At 41.1% G+C, this 22,910-nt stretch overlaps 1 protein-coding gene across 1 annotated transcript in view; it reads right to left on the reverse strand.

The window, feature by feature from the left end:
* Positions 1-1,764: 1,764 nt before the first annotated feature.
* LOC133958538 (F-BAR and double SH3 domains protein 1-like) overlaps positions 1,765-22,910 on the reverse strand; it is a 43,455-nt gene continuing 22,309 nt past the window's right edge. Inside the window, exons 13-21 of the mRNA XM_062393406.1 lie at positions 15,601-15,756; positions 14,833-14,961; positions 13,492-13,575; positions 9,559-9,703; positions 6,098-6,198; positions 5,829-5,939; positions 5,509-5,659; positions 3,753-3,808; positions 1,765-3,600 (exon numbers count right to left, since the gene is read on the reverse strand). Of these exons, the coding sequence (XP_062249390.1) occupies positions 3,508-3,600; positions 3,753-3,808; positions 5,509-5,659; positions 5,829-5,939; positions 6,098-6,198; positions 9,559-9,703; positions 13,492-13,575; positions 14,833-14,961; positions 15,601-15,756 (1,026 nt within the window). The 3' untranslated portion in view covers positions 1,765-3,507. The remainder of the gene's footprint in view (positions 3,601-3,752; positions 3,809-5,508; positions 5,660-5,828; positions 5,940-6,097; positions 6,199-9,558; positions 9,704-13,491; positions 13,576-14,832; positions 14,962-15,600; positions 15,757-22,910) is intronic.

Below are 22,910 nucleotides of genomic sequence, written 5' to 3' on the forward strand. Positions count from 1 at the left end.
GTATTTGTGTGTAGCAGTATATTTTGTTAAGATAGCCATGTCACAATTATTCAACCCCTATATAATATTGTTGTTTTTAAAGCTGTCTGACAGTTTTTTTTGTCCTAAAGTTGAGTTGAAACTTTACTAAGCCTTTGGGAACTATACTGATCCTTCATTTGCTTCAGCTGTGATGCATATATAAACCCCACCCATGAAGGTATTCAAGGTGAGTTGCAATCATGGGAAAGACAAAGGAGCTTACACAAAAGCTGAGAGAGGAGATTATTTCATCACACCTGAAAGGCCTTGGGTAGAAGAAGAATTCCCCAAAAAATTATATTCCAAGAGACCATGGCCATGGAAGAAAGCCCAGCATTTCATCAAGGACCCTCAGCAACTTAGTCAGAACAACTCAGATAAACTCAGATACCCTAACCCTGTGTGACTGCAAGACACCTACAGGATGACCTGATGAAGGCTGGTACAAGTGCTGCAGTGGCAACTATAAGACGTGCACTGAATAATAAAGGACTTAATGGCCGGCTCCAAGACGCACTCAGCTCTTGACCACAGGCAACATCAAAAGTCGACTAGAATATGCCAGGAGGAATTTGGATAAGCCTACAGAGTTTTGGTTGACAGTTCTATGGACTGATGAAACCAAACTGGAACTGTTTGGATGTATGGACCAGCGGTATGTCTGGCGTGTGAAAGGACAGGCTTATGACCAGAACAATACCATTCCCATAGTCCAGCATGGAGGTTGGTCAAAGATGATGTTGGGCTGTTTTTCTGCGGCAGGAACTAGCAATCTTTATTGTGTACATGGCATCATGGATTCACAGAAATACCAGGCCATTTTAAAGAGTAATGTGATTCCTTCTGTTGACAAATTGAACCTTGGTGATCATTGGACTTTCCAGCAAGACAATGATCCAAAGCAAAATCTCCAAGTCCACCAAAGCTTGGTTGAGAAAAAGATCCTGGAACGTCCTGGAGATGCATTCACAGTCACCAGATTCAAATTTGATTGAAAATCTTTGGTGGGATTTAAAGAAGGCAGTTGCAGCATGGAAGCCCTCAAACATCACTGATCTTTTGCACTTGAAAAATGGGCAAAGATTCCAATCGAGAGGTGTAAGAAGCTTGTCCGCACTAACCGAAAACATTTTTTATAAGTTATAAAAGCTAGAGGATGCGCCACAAAGTACTGAAGCTGGGGGGTTGAATAATACTGCACATGCACATGTGTTGAAAGAGTTACATTTTTCATTTGAACTTCAAAGTTAAGTCAACTTCTGTTGTCAAAATAACTAAAATACACATCAATAAATATCTTTTGTTGGTTGATGAGGTTTTTTTGTCATTTATTGTCATTATCTGTCATCCACATCACTATAATGTCTATTGAGGTGAGGGGGTTGAATATTTCTGATTGCAACTGTATTCACACACACATTCTTACACGGCTGAGAGAGTTGCCCAGTGTAGTCATTGTATCACAACAGCATCCTAATGGTAGGTTATTATGAACACTAATTTAATGGAATAAAATTCATAATCAAGCAATACATTGTATAGATGTATTTTTATAATTTTACAGATATGTAATAAGATTTCACCCACAAAGTCACTATTTATTTATATAACCCTCTAATCCAAATATATCTCCTAAATATTATAAAAACAACTCTGTCTGCTGTAGTATTGGTGAATTTACATTTAGTCTTTGTGATGGAAATTCATCTTGAGATTTGAAATAATGAAATTCTCAGACTGGAGTTTGCCTTGAGTCTTTTTAATAGTAAACTCTGCAGAGTTTACACAACAAGCACGGTGCTCAAAGTGAAACTGGCCACAGGTTCACAAAAGCCATAACTTATCCAAAGAGGTGCTTTATAAAACAATGTGAAAAAAAGACAAGCCAGAACTAGTACAAAGAGGTGCTTCAAAAAACGTATTATGAAAAAAAGACATGAACTCATCATTTGTGTCTATCTGCTGTGTCCGTCCGCTGTAGGAAACTCCCTGTTTGTCAAGATCACAGCAGTGAGACACCTGGTCAGTTGAATTCTCCCATACATCTTTTTAACATATGTTCTTTGAAAGCACATTTTATTACGGCACTATTTTATGTTGTTTTATATTTCTAGCTGTTAGAATCTAAGCTGTACTGCTGTAGGAAATATGTTTTTGCTTATTAAAGTCTTACAAAGTAATAGCTCAGTAGCCAAATACTAAAGGTACATAGTAATAACTTCTTGCTTTTCTTATATTTTACATGTAACAAAATTGTCAATGAAAAATATTGCACTGCTTCACAAATATGATATTGTGAAATCATCAAAGTATCTGGAGCTGCACCTAGGTGGATGATTAGCAAACCTGAGTCTAGTAGGATAATCTCTCTTTGTAGGTTAAAAAGTGGCACAGAGACCTAACACAAAAAGAGGGGAGAGACTGACAGAGGAGGCACAACGTCTGAAACACAGCTGAGCTGAGCTGTCACCAGATGTCTACTGTTAACCTTCTAACACCCACTGGGCCTTATACGATCTCAAACATCATGTTGTCTTTAGAGCGTCATGACTCCTCTGGTCTTAGCTAAGGACATGGGGCATTCCTGTGATGTGTTGTGTTGTGAAATTGATGAAGATGTTTTCTTACTTTGCTTGTGTTTTGTCCACTTGTATGTGTTTTCTGAAGTTGCCTTGTGTTGAGCTCTCAGGGCCACCTTAAGGACATTGGTATCCTCTGTCCTTTTGCAAACACCTACCAAGTACTTGAGTTAGAAAGTGCCTTTGATTAGTCCACTTTGCTTAGCTAGGTTCTTATGAGATACATGACCATGCAGAAGCATTTAAGTGGCAGCCATGATAGCTGTTTGAGTTATCTTAATTATAAGGAAAAGAGCTTCAATGTTTCCTAACTTACTGAACCTCTTTTACCATGGGAAAGACAAGACCTTCATTTATGAAAGAAAAGAGAAAAATGATGTCCCACAATTCATGGCGGCAGCAAAATCTGGTAATTATGGAAAAAAATAAGCAGTTGTTTTATTCTCCTGACAAGATCCAGAACTGATGTAAATCCGAACATGATCATCTGAGCTCCTGATTTCTGCTCTGTCAAATCCGTCCAGTCATCAGTCACAGTGAACAACACACACAGGGAAATCATAGTTTACAATATCTTCATCAGAATCTTCATTATGCTAATATAAATGTCATTTTAATGCCCCGATCGCAAAATGCACACAAAAATCTTTTGTCCTCTTTTATAAGGTTTGTCTACATTTATTTCATATATTTCCAGTTGGTTTTGTTGTAAATAGCCGAAAATCTTAAATCTTCCCTTAATAATAAAAACATCTTTTTCTCAGGTAGCATCATCCTTTTTTGGACAGTATTTGTTTTTTTTAAAGGTGTAAGTGGAGTTGGATTTCTTTTCCTTACTCCTTACTGCTTCACTTTGACATCTTCTCTTGACCTTGTGACCTTTCCTAGCAGGATCTTGGAATAGTGATTAGGAGAGGTGATTATTTTGACTTCTCCAACGCACCGAGTCTTCGGGATGAGGTGAAGGCTTCAGTGTTGGAGGAGGGGGAGGTGCTCGACACTAAAACAGTACAAGGGATGAGAGAAATCTGTTATACGTATCGGTGTCCATACAAAAATACAATCTACAAATGTTGTCAACATTCAAGCTTTCTCTTCTACGTTTCTGTCACAATAGACATATTGTAACATGATTCTTTTAACAGTACATACAGGTCTTAGTCGACTACTGGAGAAATCTGGAGATGTGTGGTTGCTGCCCCCAGTTTCTGAGAAAAAACACAAAGACAAATTGACAACCATTCCTACCTAAACAATTAACCACATTAACTACAGTAAAGTTTAATGCTTCTCAATAGTGTTGTGCATGTTCAAAAGAACGCGTTCATTGAACACGTTTGTTTTTATGAGAACGATGAACTGAACGCAGCCTAATGAAAAATAGTGAATTTGAACGATGAACACGATCATATTATCTGAGTTCTCGCTGAAACCAGTGTTAATTTCGTTGACGAAAACTATGATGAAAAATATTCGTTAACGACCCTTTTGATTTCCGATTACGATATTTATTTTGCAAACACAGAAGATATGAATGTTTTACAGTGTGGCCTTTTAGACCCCTGTGAGATGTCATCAGGATTAGAAGGGGGTGGAGCAGAGCATCGAACAGGAATACCCCCAAAAGAAATAAGACGAAGAAGGTAGATTAGGGGAAGTGAGATAATGAGGAGTCTTACCTTGTGTTGTAGTATTCTAGGCAAAGTAATACATGCTTTGGTAACAGACAATCGTTGATAACATGTATCTAATAGAAATACAGAAATATCTTGTTAGAGTGCACCTGCAACCCGAGTGATAATGATATGAGATAAAAGGTCTGGAGACCAACAGTAAAGATCATATGTGCAGGTAGGATTATAGGATCGGAAGTGAATGTCGTGGTGAGTGCAGGATCTAAATGTAGAACTTAATAAATGGTCAGCAAAGACCAAACTTAAATAAAAGGTAATTTGACCAAAATGAAATTAAGGTTCAAGACCAAATAAAATGAAATATCAACAAAAATGCAAAGCGGTACGGTCTCCTCAAAAGAAATTAAGTCGCATGACAAACAGAAATTAAAATGGCAGCCACCGCCAAAAGAAATTAAGTGGCATGGCAAACTTAAATAAAGGTTCGCTGGACCAAGTTAAAGCCATGGTGAGTGCAGGTCCTAAATGTAGAACTTAATAAACGGTCAGCAAGGACATGCTACATGCTACATATGTTAGTCTGTTCTGGTTTGTATGTTTTCTCCCTCTTCAAATTACAATCCAATAGCCTCTCATCATACCGGGCATTAGGACCTTGGGGAGTCTGCATCGCTGCTGCGCTGGCTTTCTCACTCTGCCAAGTAAGGTCTCTCATCAAGACAGCAGGATTACAGCCAAGGAGTTTAGCTCATAGTAAATGATGCACAGAGTGAAATTGTAAGTACAGGTAGTTACAGAATGTGGCTTAACACACTTGTCACATTAATCATAAAATCGTAGTTGTGTTTGGGTTTATTGTGCTATACGGAATGAAACATGAAGTTTGAGGTCCGGATATGTGAGTTTTCGGAAATGCTGTTGTTAGCGGACCAATCACAGCCAAGGGCTATCCCTAGGCTCTCCAACATGCCGACGTGTAGTTAGAAAAATCTGAGGTGCACGAAGAGCCCTCAGGGGTGCACGGAGAGGGCGTTCCACGGTGGCGAAGCCGTTCTCAATAAATAAACAGGAAATTCGCTTTCTTTTAGGAAATGATACATATAAAGGATAAAGATAAAGTTTTCTTTAAAAAACAAGTTAAGTCTTTCATTCTCATTTTCCACCTTAAAACTATGAAATTATCTGAAATATTAACCAGTTCAGAATTTACTTGTATGAACTGAAATTTGAACTAGTTCATTAGAGGTGTGAACTTGCACAACACTGCTACTCACCTACTGTAATGTTTGCAACCCTCAGATGTAAGGGCTGCTGTTTGTCTTCAACACAGCTAGGGGGGGTAGCATTAAGTTTGGATCTACAGCCAGGAGTTGAGCGGATTCCTACTGTAGAAGAAAAGGGAGGCATGGTTGGGGTTGGGAGAGACTGGAGAAAAAATAAAGATGGTGGCATCAAAGTCCAACAGACAACCAGCCAACCATATGATGAGTTGGGTAGAGGACAAACATTATCAAGCTTTCAATCTTATGTGACATCGGAATCCTTCAACTGGAAAATAAATGGTTTGGAGGAGCAGTCAGGAAACCATTCTCACCTCCTCTTGTGGCTCCTCCAGATCCACTTCATCATGTACGAGCTCTACCACCAACGACGGGAAGAGACCAATCCGTCCATTCAGCTCTCCCTCCCAAAATCCATCATCCACCTGACAATTTGATTATATGGATAACGTGGAAGGACACACTTCAAATAAAAGCTATATTTTTTACTTTCAGCCACATGGCCCTTATCAGCAGCTGGAGTTTTTGACTGTAATTGTCTGTCAGATCCATCATGTAGGCTATTATCTGTTACAACACACACCTCTCCAAGTCGACAGCACATCAGTGTGATCAGTGCCCCCTCCTGGAAGGAAAGCTCTTCTGCACTTTGGGCCTGGTAGGAGTAGAGAGCTCTGGCTATACCTGAAACAGATCAGATTATATTATAAGAATTATGAGCTACAGAGATAGATCGCACTCAACGGTTGTTATTAAAAATGGAAAGTACTCTGGGAAATGAGTTGGATCCTTTTATGGACAAAAAGTCAGAGCTCTGTTCAAGTTCAGATACACCAGCTTTAGAAACAAGAAGAATAACTGCTCTCTGTAAACAGAGCAGTTATTTGTTTCATGTTTCATTGTCTGGAAGCCCTTTGTAAGTGGACAAGACACAAGCAAAGTAAGAATACATCTTCAATCATTTGACAACACAACACAACACATAACAGAAAGGCGCTGCAAATACAGAAACGACAACGGCAGTGTTTCCAGAGGACACCTAAAAGCGATTGACACCGCCGGTTGTTATTGCTGCCGAAGTTTGGAGTTGTTAAAGTCGGTGTCCGTCAGTGATATTGGCAAGTTTGCTAAACTGTAAACATTTTTGGTTTATTTTTATAAATAATAAACTTTATTACTGCGGATGTCTAGTGTTAACCCTCTGAGACCCACTGGGTCATATATGATCTCAAATATCATGTTGTCTGTTTTTGAGTAATTTAGAGCACTTAGCATTACCATTCACAGTTTTTGTTTTCTCCATGTAGTGTCCTTAGTGTGGAAACAAATTTGTTGGATGTATTGGACGTTTTTGTGGCTCCTGTGGTAGCAGTGTCCATCACTTATAGGTTTCCCCTGGAAACACTTACGTTGTTGTTTTCTGTAATTGCAGCGCCCTTCTGTAATGTGTTGAGTTGTCAAATTGATGAAGATGTTGTTGGGCCATGGTTTTTGGAAAACCATAGTTCGGACGCATGTTGATAAAGCCTGTTGCCGCATGTTTTCTTTGTCTCGAGAAAACCAAAGGACTCAGTCCCCCAGGACGTAACAGGATGCTGCATGTCCTGTGGTCTGGACAATGTAACACAAAGGTGTCAAGCGCAAAAGTGCTCACGTCCTATTGTTCACTATGGCCACATGACCTGTGGGTCACCTTGCCAATATAAGGGGACTTCTGCCCTAAACTTTTCCTCTTTCTCCAATTCCTCTGATGGCCGAAGACTGCTCCTGCTCTTCCCACAACTCTTCAAGGAGTGAGGCTACCGGCTTCTCCTCCTGCATCGGCGAGAGGGAGGAACCTGACTGCTCCATGTTCTCTTCCCATCAACAACCGGAGGTCAGAGATGCAGCTCTCCACTTCATCTTATCAAGGAAATCTCCTCGCCCTTCAACCTCTAAAACTTCCTAGCAGCAACTCAATGTCCTGCCGTTAAGGACTTCGAACCAGCATTTGAGCACACGGCTCCACAGTAACGCTAAGGCAGAGAACTCTACGACCACAATTCCAGGAACGTCACAGAATTGCAAACTGGACTGCAACTTTTTTCCTTTTTCCCTCGGACTGGTAACATAATCTGGGCTTAATAATTATACTACACTAAGCAAGACTGTTTATTCGATTCTGTGTGTGTTTATAAGGCTGATATGTGTTTCTAATATTGTGTTTATAAGTTATTTGAAAGTTAAGTGTTAGATATGCTCTTCACAGGCTTTCTCTCTGACTCTCATTATCTGATTAACATACACACAGACACGCATAGCATTCCACCTGGTTAAACCTACCCCCGCCACCAGTCGTAAACAATTTCAGAAGAAGGGGGGTTGCTATCTAAAGGCGTTACTCTTTTGGTCAACCATCATTTTGAGAGCCCCTAGTTTGCATACACACATATATACGCATATACACCTCCTTGTTAGTTAGCTCGATTGTTTAGTAATTTGTGTTTTTATACTTTATTATGTTCATAATAAATGTTCTTCTTTCACAAATGTTCTGTCATTATTGTTATATATATGAACTTTGACAACCATTACACTGTTAAGAACTCCATAACCTTCACTGTTCATTATATACATTTCTATAGTAAATATTGAGATTTCTAATCGAACTAGATCTAAATGAGACTGCTCTTAATCAATAAATTGGCTATCTTTTCCCTTCTTTGAATGGTGGTGCCTCGCGAGAACTTTAACCAACTAAAGTTATGATCTAATATTAATATTTTAAATATTAATGTTTTATATTTTATTTTGATAACCAAATTTATTGAGTGCCGAAAGGCACACCATTCTATGGTATCACTTGTTAAGCACTATTGCACAACAATGTTTTCTTACTTTGCTTGTGTTTTGTCCACTTGCATGTGTTTTCTTCAGTTGCAGTGGGTTGAGCTCTCATGGCCACTGTACTGATGAGTGCTTCTCCATGAATGACTATAAGAAACTTGGATGCTAACCTCTCTGGTGGTTGATTAGTATCTGACATGTGTCCCCATTACAACTGCATTAAATTTTACAATATAAGCATGACATGACACATAACTAAGTACTCATATGCAGTGTTGGGAGTAACGCAGTACAAAGTAACGCGTTACTGTAATTCCACTACTTTTAGCGGTAACGAGCATGTAACGAGGTATTTTTTTAAATCAAGTAACGCAGTTACAATTACTGAAATTTAAATGAGTTCGTTACTCGCGTTACGTCGATTGCGATCTACTGGTCGACCGCGAAGGAAGTGTGGGTCGATCGCGCTGGACAAGAGGCAGTCATGAGGACGCTCTGGCGCACGTAACAGCTCTTTTTCTTTTTTTCGCCCCCCGCCACATGGTCGCGCGTTTAGATTTCTCATCTGCTCTCTGTACCGCTCACGGCGGAGTTCCATCCCGATGCGCATACACACAGGTGAGCACACTCCCACCAGCGGACAGAGAGCATCCGCGACCCCCCCATCTGAAAAAAGCTGTAAACCTAGGGGAAACACTGACAGCGTTGTTGTGTCTATTAAATCTGTCCGCTCCGTGAGAGCTACAGGCAGTTACGCAAGGTGAGCCTGATTTTCTCTCCAAAGAGGAAATAGGCTCTCAGATCATAAGTTTGAGAAGCTTCTCCTCACTTTTATTTCATTGGGCCTAATGTGGTAAAAAAAACACTGTTAAATGACTGAGACAGTTATTTTGTATTAAGTTAAGTATTAAAAGGGATTTTTGTACTACTGCTTTATTTGAAGGCCTGTTGCCCTGTTGATTACAAAAAATATGTTTATTGTGTTTAACTGTTCAGTACTATTCATATTCATTACATTTAAAAAGCAGACATAAAAGTAACTTAAAAGTTACTTTCCCTAGTAACTAATTACTTTTGATATACAGTAACTGGTGAAGTAATTCAATTACTTTTAAAAGAAGTAACTAGTAACTGTAACTAATTACTAATTTTCAGTAACTTGCCCAACACTGCTCATATGTTTAGTGCTAATATTAATAACACACATTAAATGCTAACCTTGGCTGCTTGCCTTCTCTTTATTTCCAGTGGATGAGGTGGAGCTGAAGGAACAGTCCAGCTGAGCACTTTCCTCTGCTTGTAGACACATGAACTGCACATAACGCTCAGGAACATAACCCACCTGACCACAAGAGTTACACACCTGCACAGAGACATGATCAGGTATCCAACGATATGAATTATACACTGGAAAACATACAATATACACTGTGTAGCACATCGTAAAACCACAGTAGATCTATGTTATAAAAGTTTTGCACCATTATTCCAAATGTTTCCAGTCACTTTAAAAGCCTGGAAAAAATCTATAATTGTAATGATTTAATTTTGTCACCTTTCGATGGCATTATATCCTCTATTTGTGCATACTTATCATCATTCTGTTTGTGTGCCAGAATAGCAAAAATGTATATTTCATCCAATTTAAATCACATTATTGCCATCTCCATACATGCTGTGATTAGTGTGAACACACCGAAAGAGCTAGGAGGAAAACAAAACAAATATTACTTCCTTTATGTACTTAACGACTTGTATAGCCCTTAAGTTGTGATATTATTAACCAACTGTCTTTTAGATTGTCCTTCATAAGGCTTGACTTTAACATGAATTTATACAAATATAAAATCCCTATGAACTTAATAGCTATTTATCTTAACAAAATAACAAACTCTTAATATAGGGCTGCATATACACATATTCAATTTAAATTAAATTATTTGTCACTTCATAAACCACATCATGTTATCATAAACATAACATAAAATGATTAGTGTGAATGATACACAGACTCAGAAAGAGCATACTTGTACAATTAAACAAACCCATGTGTCGCAAAGCCACATGACAAATGAGTTAAAACAATTATCAAGAAAACTAGAAAGGAAGTGGCGCTCCAGCAACAATGTTGAAAACCTCATAGACTGGAAGAATAGTGTTAAAGAATATAAAAAGGCTCTCCACAAAGTAAGAGCCGCCTACTATTCAAAACTAATAGAAGAGAATAAAAATAACCCCAGGTTTCTCTTCTGCACTGTAGCCAGGCTGACAGAGAGTCACACCTCCACCGAACCCAGTATTCCTCCATCCCTAAATAGCAATATCTTTATGACCTTTTTTAATGATAAAATTCAAACTATTAGAAATAAAATCAACCATCTCCTGCCCTCAATTGGCACTAATACCCTCCCAACAACAGAGATCTCAGAAACGGCTGAGAATCCTACCCATTACTTAGACAGCTTCTCTCTGATCACCCGTGATCAGTTTACCAAATTAATCTCAGGTTCTAAACCAACAACCTGTATCTTAGATCCCATTCCTACCAAATTACTTAAAGACATTCTGCCCCTAATTGATAGTTCGTTACTTAACATTATCAATCTGTCATTATCATCAGGTTATGTACCACAGTCTTTTAAAATAGCTGTCATCAAACCCCTACTCAAAAAACCCACCCTAGACCCAGAGGTTTTAGCCAATTACAGACCAATATCTAACCTCTCCTTCATTTCTAAAATCTTAGAAAAAGTGGTAGCCAATCAGCTGTGTGAGTTTCTCCAGGAAAATAATATATATGAAGACTTTCAATCGGGGTTTAGAGCCAATCACAGTACAGAGACAGCCTTGGCAAAAGTCACTAATGACCTTTTAATAGCCTCAGATCAGGGACTTGTGTCTGTCCTCGTTCTGTTAGATCTCAGTGCAGCATTCGACACAATTGACCATCAAATTTTATTACAAAGACTAAAACAGTTAATTAACATTAATGGAACCGCCCTTAACTGGTTTAAATCGTATTTTTCTGATCGCTCCCAATTTGTGCAAATTAATGATGAGTCATCTGTGCGCACCAAAGTTAATCATGGTGTTCCACAGGGCTCTGTGCTCGGCCCAATTTTATTCTCATTATATATGCTTCCACTAGGAAACATTATCAGGACACACTCGGTAAATTTCCACTGCTATGCGGATGACACCCAGTTATATTTGTCAATAAAACCTGAACAAAGTAATCAATTAACTAAACTTCGAACATGTCTCAAGGACATAAAAACCTGGATGACCCGCAATTTTCTCTTATTAAACTCAGACAAAACAGAGGTTATAATACTTGGCCCCAAACACCTTAGAGATGCATTATCTAATGATATAGCTGCGCTAGACGACATTGCCCTTGCTTCCAATGAAACAGTCAGGAACTTGGGAGTGATCTTCGATCCTGATTTATCCTTTAATAGTCACTTAAAACAAATTTCGAGGACCGCTTTTTTCCACTTGCGTAATATTTCAAAAATTAGACATGTCCTTTCACAAAAAGATGCAGAAAAACTAGTCCACGCCTTTGTTACATCGAGACTGGACTATTGTAATTCATTATTATCAGGCTCCAGCAGGAAGTCGTTAAAGACTCTACAGCTTGTCCAAAATGCTGCAGCACGTGTCCTGACGAGAACAAAGAGAAGAGAGCACATTTCTCCAATATTAGCATCGCTACACTGGCTTCCAGTTAAATCTAGAATAGAATTTAAAATTCTCCTCCTCACCTTCAAGGCCCTTAATAATATAGCGCCTTTATACCTTAAAGAGCTGTTAATACCTTATAAACCCACTAGAGCACTCCGCTCCCAGAATTCAAGCCTACTTGTCGTCCCTAAATTCTCTAAAAGTAGAGTAGGAGCCAGAGCTTTTGGCCATCAAGCCCCTCGGCTGTGGAATAATCTACCACTTTCAGTTCGGGAGGCAGTCACCATCTGTTCGTTTAAAAGTAGGCTCAAAACCTTCCTTTTTGATAAAGCTTATAGTTAGAGCTAATTAGTGCGCCAGAACGTTACTTGTTCTATTTTATGACACATGACACACGGAGCTTCTCTTTCCAGCTTCTCCTTCCTCTTCTCCATTCCTATCCCCCTTCCCCGGAATCCCTTTGCTTTATCACCCGCAGATCCAGGGCCTCTGTGGCCGCACCATGGATTACGGTTTGTGGATCGCGCACCGGGGGTCGCGGTGTTGGATCCAGTGTGGCGGATTCTGAGTCATGTGGGCTGATCGTGGTGCTGGTGGCGGACCCTGTGTCGCGTTGGCATTGGGCACGGGCGGTGGACCAGGACCGCAGTGGTGGCTTGTGATGGGTCCTCCTGGTGGGCGGCGGTTGACGGTGACTGAGGACTGAAGTGGCGTCTGGTCTGGATGGTGGATCGTGGTCTAGATGGTTGCTGAGCATGGACTGTGCTCCATCATTGCTGCTAGAGACTTTGATTATTGATGATGTTCTCCTGCACGTGGCATCTATTGCACTTCTGTCCGTCCTGGGAGAGGGATCCCTCACATGTGGCTCTCTCTGAGGTTTCTACATATTTTTACCCTGTTAAAAGGGTTTTTTGTAGTTTTTCCTTACTCTTGCTGAGGGATAAGGACAGAGGATGTCACACCCTGTTAAAGCCCTATGAGATGAATTGTAATTTGTGAATATGGGCTATACAAATAAAATTTGATTGATTGATTGATTGACATGGGGGGGGGGGACGACGACTACCTTTTCAAAATAAAAGTATTCCATTTCTTCCACCATCAACACCATTACAAAATAAATGCATCAAATACCAATAGTGCATCCGTTTGAACAAAATTAAAACAGATATCAGAAAAATAAATCTAGATATCTATAAAATACGTTATAATGTTATTTAGGTCATTTAAAGTGATCACTGCCTAAATGTCAACCTGTGCTTGTACCCTGCCGCTCAGCCAATGTCAGCTCGGTCTGACTATGCTTCTTTATAACCCTAAAGGATAATTGCTGTAGCTGATGGATGGAAAGGTGGATGACATTTTTTGAAAGGAAGAAACCTCAAAGGATGATTAAAATTAATTAAAACCTAACTGGGAGAAGCCTCCTGCTGTCATGATATTTAAACAAGGAACTGTTACCTTTAGCCAGTCCTCCATGTCTCCATCTTCGATCGCTTGAAGCTCCTCCCCTTCCCTGATTGACAGCTCGTCTGACTGGCCAGCCTGAAGAACACAACATGCTTTAAAATAAATTCTATGAATTCTTCAATGAAATGAAATGGCCGTTGTCATGATGCAGTTCTCCACACACACTGCACATTTTCATTTGCTGTGTAAATTCAAACTTGCTTACTGTGATACTAGATGATATTATGCAACAAGAAGACAGGAAATACAGCATTCTGCAGCCTTTGTGAATACACCAGCATTTTCCAAAGATTTTAGATAACAAAATCATAATGTGTGGGGATAAACATGACATTTTGGCATCTCTTAAATAATATCTCTAACCAGTTCTCTAGATAAAATGTAATCCCTATATTAGCTTTCCATTGACCATGAGACTTTATTCTTTTATAACTTATTGTCATGGGTCAAAATTTACCTGATCAGGTTTGACTGTTAATGAAGCATCAGGTATAAATTATCATCCAATTATGTGTGACACCTATTTAAATAACATCATTCCAACTCCTTAGGTTTACACAATTACACTACATGTTTATGTGTAAAGAAAGGCACAAATTGTAAATACTTTTGAATTATACCAGACTGGTAACGTATATGTAAAATGTTAGCCAGGATATTACCAGGTCATATTGACTGATGCAATTATTCATAAACAACAGAGAGAAAATAAATAATATATTATACATCTAACTTGATTAACATCAAGCATGTTTATGTGATTGATTTATGAGTGTGCAATTTGGTCCGGTCCGAATGAAAATCTAGATCTAGTGAATTTAAATGTGGTCTCATAAGGGGACTGCACTCTGCTGAGTGATATAAACACCAGTGAAAACATAACCTCTAGGAGGTTATGACTATGCTTCATTATAACATCTAGGAGGTTATGTTTTCACTGGTGTTGAAACTTGGTGGATGTGGTATGGGTCACAAAATAAACCATTACATTTTGGTGCAGAACCAGAATAATTTTTTCTTACTGCAACATTGCGAGAAAGGCTGTAATTAGCAGAGGTATGTGCTCTCCATGCACCCTTGTAATTAACTATGGTGGGGGGGAGTAATAAATCACATATTTTTTGGACGGGATTATAATCACACTAGCTCAGGCAAAGTTAAAATCACACCAACTCACCAACTGACAGAAGTTCAAAGAAAAAATTAGACTATGTCTCCCACCAAAAAAATGTATGAGACTCAAATACCAAAACTGTATGACTGAAAACTTTGAAGGGTATTTTTGCAGATGTCACCAAACCAGAAAAGTGTGTATATTTTAGCGAGGACTACCTGATAGCTATAGATAACTCTACAGGCTGCAGGATAAACACACGCTCCAGATGCTGATCCTGGATCTGCAAAAATATCTGCATTATCATCATCATAGTCCTCAAAGTCAGTCAGCTCAAATTCATCCCCCTGGAAAACACAGAAAAGCAGATTTATAATCCAAAAGAATTTATATATCATTTTAAACATAAAGAGGGTCCACAAACCACCTCACTTGTAAATGAGATGTTTTAAATAATTTTTTCCAACGAACACAATGTTTTCATCTTGTTCATTTGTGTTTTTTGACTGAAGTAATTTCTAAACAAGGTTTAAAGGATATATCTAAATAAATTATATTAAAAGATAAAACCATCTTAAAGCAATCTTAGACCACAAAAAAAAAAAATTCCCAGGCAGTGGGAGACCATTACTTTGGGAAATATGTCAATAAAATAATACCGACATTCATTCTTTAAATAGATTTGATCTATGAAATATCATTTGATTGAATCCACTGATCATCCTCTTCCCAAGTTTCCTTCTTCTAATCTCAGCTACTTAGTGGAATTAGTGGAACTACTCAAACGTTTCTACTGCTTGATATAGAAGAGCAACATACAGTTTGAATGTATAGCTGTGGATATAAATTTAGATTTAAGATTACAGAACTATTTTACTCTGATGACACAAAGTCCCCTGGCTCTGATTAGTGCGACCTGAGTTCAATTAGTCAATAGAACACACCTGTGTGAATGTGTGAGTGTGTGAGCGTGTGTGTTTGTGTACTGAAAAGTCTTCAGTAGACTTCCTCTGTTCACTGAGCCGTCTCTCTCTCTCCAGCTCCTCTTCTGCCTGGTTCATGGCATCATGAAGCCACAGTTCAATTCCTGGGACACTGTCTGACAGCAGCACCAGACGAGCCTCTGCCTTCACTCTGCTGAGCTAAGACAAGAAAAACAAGTCAACATCTTAGACACACTCAGAGAGACAGAAGGTTCTGGATCTTACATTAAGATGTCATCTATCAGAGTGTTTTCTAACTATGCTATCTGTGGTGTTGTTCAATGTTACTTGTAATAGTTGATTGACATGTGGGTTTGACCAATGGGGAAGCCCTATGTTGGTGTGCTGGGGACCAATGGGATGAGGGAGTGAATGTGGGGTGCGGGGTTGAGAGACGGAAGCAGGAGCGGAATAAAACATGTCAACATCAGTACACAGTTATTTCACACGCATTATTCAGCGAACTTGACACTATCATCCAAGTACCCCATCACCTAGCTAAGCTGAGCACATTTTATGAGAGCTTTTATTTATTGTAAAAGGTCTGTATTTATTTGGCATGCGGAATGGGGTAGATGTGAATCATACTTCCGACCTTCTGGTTATTGGACGACTTGCTCCTGAGCCACAGCCACCTTTTATTTGAAGGCAAACTAACTACAGGTTTTAGCATAAAAAATCACATGGACTCTGAGCCCACAGAAATGGTATGTTTTTAGATCCGGTGTGACATAAACTCAGGATGTGGTTATTTCCATATCATCCTAGATAATTGTGCTGTTAGAAATCATAAGACACTCCTTAAAATGCGGAGCTTGTTGTCTGATCTGGTCTAGGATGACTGTGATTCTTCTCCCTCCCATATACGTTTCCAGTATAGTTCTCATTTTACCCTTCCCTTAGAGTACAATTTGAACGGTAAACACCATGTTTCTCCTGGTTTCTCTAGTGTACCTCTTCAGTTATGTAGACAGAGTTGTGTCTTTTGTTTTGTTTTTAATATATGGAGTTATGGACAATCGGTTGTATTTCTTTGGGAGCCCATACTTGACCATCCTTTTCTGTAGTCTTGATAGCTGACTAACCTCTCTCAACGTTGCCTTAATCCTGGCCTTTACTCTTCTTTAGGATTTTTGTGTTAATCTTTTAGACAAGAATGTTGATGTCAGGTATGGTCACCGTTATAGTGACAATAATCTAACAGACATCCGTAAATTACTTAAATAATTGGCTATGGAGGTTCCAGGTATCCAACTTGGTTAGTCTGCTATCTGAATCTATTATTGGGGCTTAAAACCCAACTTCGGATTGTGGGCATGATGATGATATCTGCCCAATGATCTGTCATACTGGCTCCCCCTTGCCTTAACATATTTGATGTACCTCATCAATCTCTAGTTTTTAGAGCAGGTTGTGTTGTGGAAATTGGGTTAGTTGTTTCTGTGTCAGCTCAGATGTTGGGTTTCCAAGTATACATAGATCCACAGTAAATGGGTTGACTTGTATTGCATTCCAACAATTACATTTTCGTAATCTAAGTCCATGATTGTCTTGATCCAGTAGTCTACTAATCTAGGCTCACACTGGACCTGCCAAGTCAAAACCCTTGAAAAAATATATAACCTTGATCTTGCATACCAAAAGATATGAATGGCGTGTAGATTATATGAGACATATATGTGTTCCAATTCTGTTAAAAAGCATAATTCTATTTTACTTTCTACCTGCTGAGGTAAATAGCCTTTGTCCAGAAACAGTTTCTGGCCAGATAGGACACTTAGCTGAGTCCCTGATTAAAGGGACAAGTCTCTCTTGTTATTTTAACTGTGTTGATGATCTGCTGCTGGGCCATTAACACCACGTGGTGCCTGATTGGCTCATGAGCAGGGGGAGTGGTCAGCACAGTTGAAGCCAGCCATCGTCAACCCTGGCTTAAAACCAGGAATTGTTTGGAGCGTCAGCTTCAGCGTCTGTGAAGACTCATCGTATGAAGACTCGGAGGATAAAGACAAAGGAGTCTTTCGTTTGAGGCTGAGTATAAAGCTGCATTTTTATTTTCAATATGTGTATAATTTCTGTGCGCATTTCTAATCGTAGTTACTATAGGCCTTGTACTCGCTCATACCAACACGTAACCTTTCCTGTCTTATCTATCCAACCCGCTCCACACATACCCAACACCTTGTCACAGGGGGCCTATGGAACTGCCAGTCAGCTACCCGCAAGGCAGACTTCATCTCTGGCTTTGCTACACAGCAATCACTTGACTTCCTTGCTCTCACTGAGACCTGGATTACACCGGACAACACATCCACCCCAGCTGCCCTCTCCACTGCCTTTTCCTTCACCCACACACCTAGACCCACTGGTAGGGGTGGCGGGACAGGTTTACTCATTTCACACAAATGGAGTTTTTCTCTCTACTCGCTTCCAATCTTTACCCCAACATCTTTTGAATTTCACGCTGTGACTGTTACTCAACCGGTACAATTAACTATTGTTGTCCTATACCGTCCACCAGGTTCTTTGGGAGATTTTCTGGAGGAATTAGACGTCCTCCTGTCAAACTTCCCAGAAAATGGCCCTGCACTTATCCTTCTGGGTGACTTTAACATCCAGACAGACAAGTCATCTGACCTTTTACTTTTACTGTCTTCTTTCGCTCTCTCACTCAGTCCTTCCCCTCCTACTCACAAAGCCGGTAACCACCTGGACTATATTTTCACCAGAAACTGCTCAACATCTAACCTCACTGTAACCCCACTTCATGTCTCCGACCACTTCTTTATCTCTTACTCTCTCCCATTATCTCAAACTGACAACCTTAACACATCAACAGAGTCGGTACCTGTCCGTCGCAACATTCGTTCCCTCTCTCCTTCCTCTCTAGCCTCCTCTGTTCTATCAGCCCTCCCTTCCACTGACTCTTTCTCACTCATGCATCCTAACTCTGCCACTGACATTCTCCTTTCTACTCTGTCCTCCTCTCTTGACTCTCTCTGTCCTCTTACGTCACAACAGGTCCGCAAGTCCCTCCCAGCTCCGTGGTTGTCTGACTCGGTGCGTGCCGTCAGAGCCACTATGCGATCATCAGAAAGGAAATGGCGGAAATCTAAACACCTGGACAACCTGCTATCTTATCAGTCTCTTCTCTCCTCTTTTTCTGCCTCTATTTCCACAGCCAAAAGCACTTTTTACCAAACTGCAATTCAAGCCTCATATTCTAATCCCAAAAAACTCTTCTCCATCTTTTCCAACCTCCTCAACCCTCCCAGTCCCCCTCCTCCTTCCTCTCTTCTACCAAGCCACTTTGTCAACTACTTTACCAAAAAGATAGATGACATACGCTCTTCATTTTCTGATCCTCCTTCTATAACCACACTTCCAACAACTTCATCTTCATCCCCTTCGCTCTCCTCTTTCACCCCCCTGTCTCCCAATCAAGTTCTGACCTTGGTAACCTCCGCCCGCCCGACCACCTGCCCCCTTGACCCCATCCCTTCTCACATTCTCCAGTCTATTGCCCCTGACCTTCTTCCTTTTCTTACCCATCTAATCAACACTTCCCTGTCAACTGGCTGTTTTCCTAATTCTCTGAAGGAGGCAAGAGTTAATCCTCTCCTGAAGAAACCCACCCTGGACCCGTCTGAAGTAAATAACTACAGACCTGTCTCTCTCCTTCCCTTTGTTTCCAAAATTCTTGAGCGTGCTATCTTTAATCAACTTTCCTCCTATCTTAACCACAATAATCTTCTTGACCCTCACCAGTCTGGTTTCAAGGCAGGTCACTCAACTGAGACTGCCCTCCTTGCTGTCTCTCAGCAGCTTCACACTGCTAGAGCAGCCTCTCTCTCCTCTGTCCTCATCCTTCTAGACCTCTCTGCTGCATTCGACACAGTGAACCACCAGATCCTTATTTCCTCCCTTCAGGACCTCGGTGTCTCAGGCTCTGCTCTCTCCCTGCTCTCTTCCTACCTCATGAACGCACTTATAGGGTAACTTGGAGAGGGTCTGTGTCTGAACCTTGTCCCCTCACTACTGGGGTCCCTCAAGGTTCTGTCCTAGGTCCTCTCCTCTTCTCTTTGTACACCAACTCCCTCGGCTCTGTCATTCACTCGCACGGCTTTTCCTACCATAGCTATGCTGATGACACCCAACTAATCCTGTCTTTTCCCCGATCAGAAACACAGGTAGCAGCACGAATCACTGCCTGTCTGACCGACATCTCTCAGTGGATGTCTCAACACCACCTGAAGATTAACCTTGACAAAACTGAACTTATTTTCCTTCCAGGGAAAGACTCTCCCATCCACGACCTGACTATTAACTTTGACAACTCTGTGTTAACCCCCACTCAGACAGCTAGGAACCTGGGCGTAACACTCGACAGCCAACTCTCCCTTACTGCCAACATTTCTGCAACAACACGGTCCTGTAGATTCATGCTGTACAACATCAGGAGAATACGCCCCCTTCTCACTCAGAAGGCGGTGCAGGTTCTGGTCCAGGCTTTGGTCATCTCACGTCTAGATTACTGTAACTCGCTCCTGGCAGGTCTACCTGCTTCTGCCATCCGACCTTTGCAGCTCATCCAGAATGCAGCAGCTCGACTGGTTTTTAACCAACCTAAATTCACTCACACTACTCCTCTCCTCCGCTCCCTTCACTGGTTACCAGTGGCTGCTCGCATCCGGTTCAAAACACTAGTACTTGCGTACCATGCTGTGAACGGATCCGGTCCAGTCTACATCCAGGACATGGTCAAACGTTACACCCCACCCCGTTCACTCTGCTCTGCTTCGGCCAATCAGCTCGTTGCTCCCTCACTGCGAGCTAAACAATCATCAAAAACACGACTGTTTTCCGTCCTGGCTCCTAAATGGTGGAATGAGCTCCCCATTGACATCCGGACATCAGAAAGTCTACACATCTTCCGCCGAAAACTAAAAACATACCTCTTCCGACTTTACCTTGAATAAATTTAGAAAAAAACAAAAAACTAACAACTTTTTGAAACTAACACTTTAGTAGCACTTAAATGGCACTTACTTATAGCACTTTGTAGTTTTGCTTTATTTGAAGAAATTGTATTTTCTTGATTCTTGTCGTCCTTGGTATGTACCCTCGGGTTGAATGCACTTATTGTAAGTCGCTTTGGATAAAAGCGTCAGCTAAATGAAATGTAATGTAACATGCATTAGAATGCATATTGTATGAACTAAGATATATAGCTTTTAGTTGGGCTTCTTTTTTCCACTTTTACAGGCACAAAACATTGATGAGGTCCTTTGATAGATTTGAGGATTGTGTTTTTACCAGGTGAGAACAGAATAGGTGACAGAATAGATGACACATATGTCACAGTTCCTCTGTGCCTCCAGTGCCTCCAGTGCTCATCCCCCTCTCCTCTCTCCTTTTCCTCCACAGGAGCAGCTCATCCCACTAGATGGCTCGGCGGAGGCTCACCAGGGAGCGCACCTGCATTAATTACCCACCGGCTATATCTACCCGGGCTTTGCACTGAGTCATCGCCAGTTCGTCCGTGTCACTACCGTGGTAGCTACTGCGACCCTACTCCGATTACTTTCATGATGCACGAGCGTCTTACCAACAGGGACACAACACCATCCGATTTATGTCCCAACTTCTTTGCCTCTTCCTTGGATTTAGTGGATTTACTGATCAAAGGTGCGGTGTTCCTCGGTCACACAGCAAGACTGAGGCGAGGAGAGGAAAGCGGGCTGGAGCTCTGGTGCGCTTCAGGGAGAGAGGATCACGCTCACCTCTCCCGAGCATTCTCCTCTCCAATGTTCGCTCGATTTGCAATAAGATGGGCGGCTTCTCCTCCGGACAAATAGAGACTTTTCCCTTTATTCTGTGTGTGTTTCACGGAATCGTGGCTGACCGAAGCTACACCGGACTCCGCCTCACAGCTGACCAGCTTTCAGCTGTTATGCACGGACCGGGACCGATCCTGTCACGCAAGGCAAAAGGCGGAGGGATTGTTTTTATATAAACCATGGCAGGTGCAGCGACGTGAAAGTAATTTTACAGTCCGTTTCTGCGGACCTGGCAACTTTTTTCATCACCTGCAGACCGCTCTACTCTCTCCGTGAATTAATCTCTTTTATCCTGACTGGAGTCTACATCCCCCCGCAAGCTGACGTGCGCGAGGCTCAACGACAACTCGTGGAGCAGATACTAGGAGTGGAGAGAAGGAGAGAGAACATGTATTCACCTGTTATTGTCCTTGGGGACTTTAATAAGGGGAACTTATCTCAGGAACTCCCAAAATACAAACAGTTAATCAAATGCCCGACCAGGGGGGACAATACTCTGGACCACTGTTACAGCACCATCAGCAAGGCGTATCATGCAGTTTCCCGCGCTGCCCTGGGTCTATCCTACCACGCTCTCATTCACTTGATCCTGGCTTACAGACAGAAACTATAACTTTCAAAACATGCTGTGCTGAGATCAAAGAACTGGAGCAGCAGAGAAGCTGTGGAGGAGCTGCGTGACTGCCTGGAAAACACCAACTGGGACATTTTTAGAACTACTTCTAACAGCCTGGATGAATACACAGATGCTGTGACGTCCTACATCAGCTTCTGTGATGACAGTATACATGTATTCCGACACGCACCAGGGTGAGCTATAACAACGACAAGCCCTGGTTCACGGCAAAGCTCAAACACCTTCCTTTGGAGAAAGAGGTGGCTTGAATAGTTTCAGTCTGATTAAATACTCGTTTGGCAAGGAGATTAAGGAGGCCAAACGACAGTATTCAAAGAAGCTGGAACAACAATTTGAAGCCAATAACTCCTCGTCAGTCTGGAAGGGCCTTCGGTTGATCAACGGTTGCAACGCTTCTCTGGGACAAGCTGACCCAGCTGAGCGTGCCTGAGCTCACCTGCAGGTGGATCACTAACTTCCTGACTAACAGGAAGCGGTGCGTGAGGCTGGGCAAGCATGTCTCTGAGCCCCGGACCATCAGCACTGGAGCCTGTTAGGAATTCAATATTTTAGCTGTTGTGTGGGTCTGACTGTACTATTTGCAATAAAGGCAGGAGGTGGGGCCTTGAGCAGGTTGGGCCAGATATAGGGCCTCTATACAAATCATTTATAAATAACCCTTGCTGCATAGTGTTAATAATGAATCTTATAATTGTTCTGAATTCTAACTTTTGGTATAAAACCATTATTTCCCCAAGATTCATTCACATCACATATATTTCATGCAGCTGTCTGATAAGTTCTGGAAGTCGGACAGAATGACTTTGTTGACATTGTTTTGTTTCGTTGTTCTGGTT

This window comes from Platichthys flesus, chromosome 8 (genome assembly GCF_949316205.1).
Source record: "Platichthys flesus chromosome 8, fPlaFle2.1, whole genome shotgun sequence".
NCBI lineage: Eukaryota > Metazoa > Chordata > Actinopteri > Pleuronectiformes > Pleuronectidae > Platichthys > Platichthys flesus.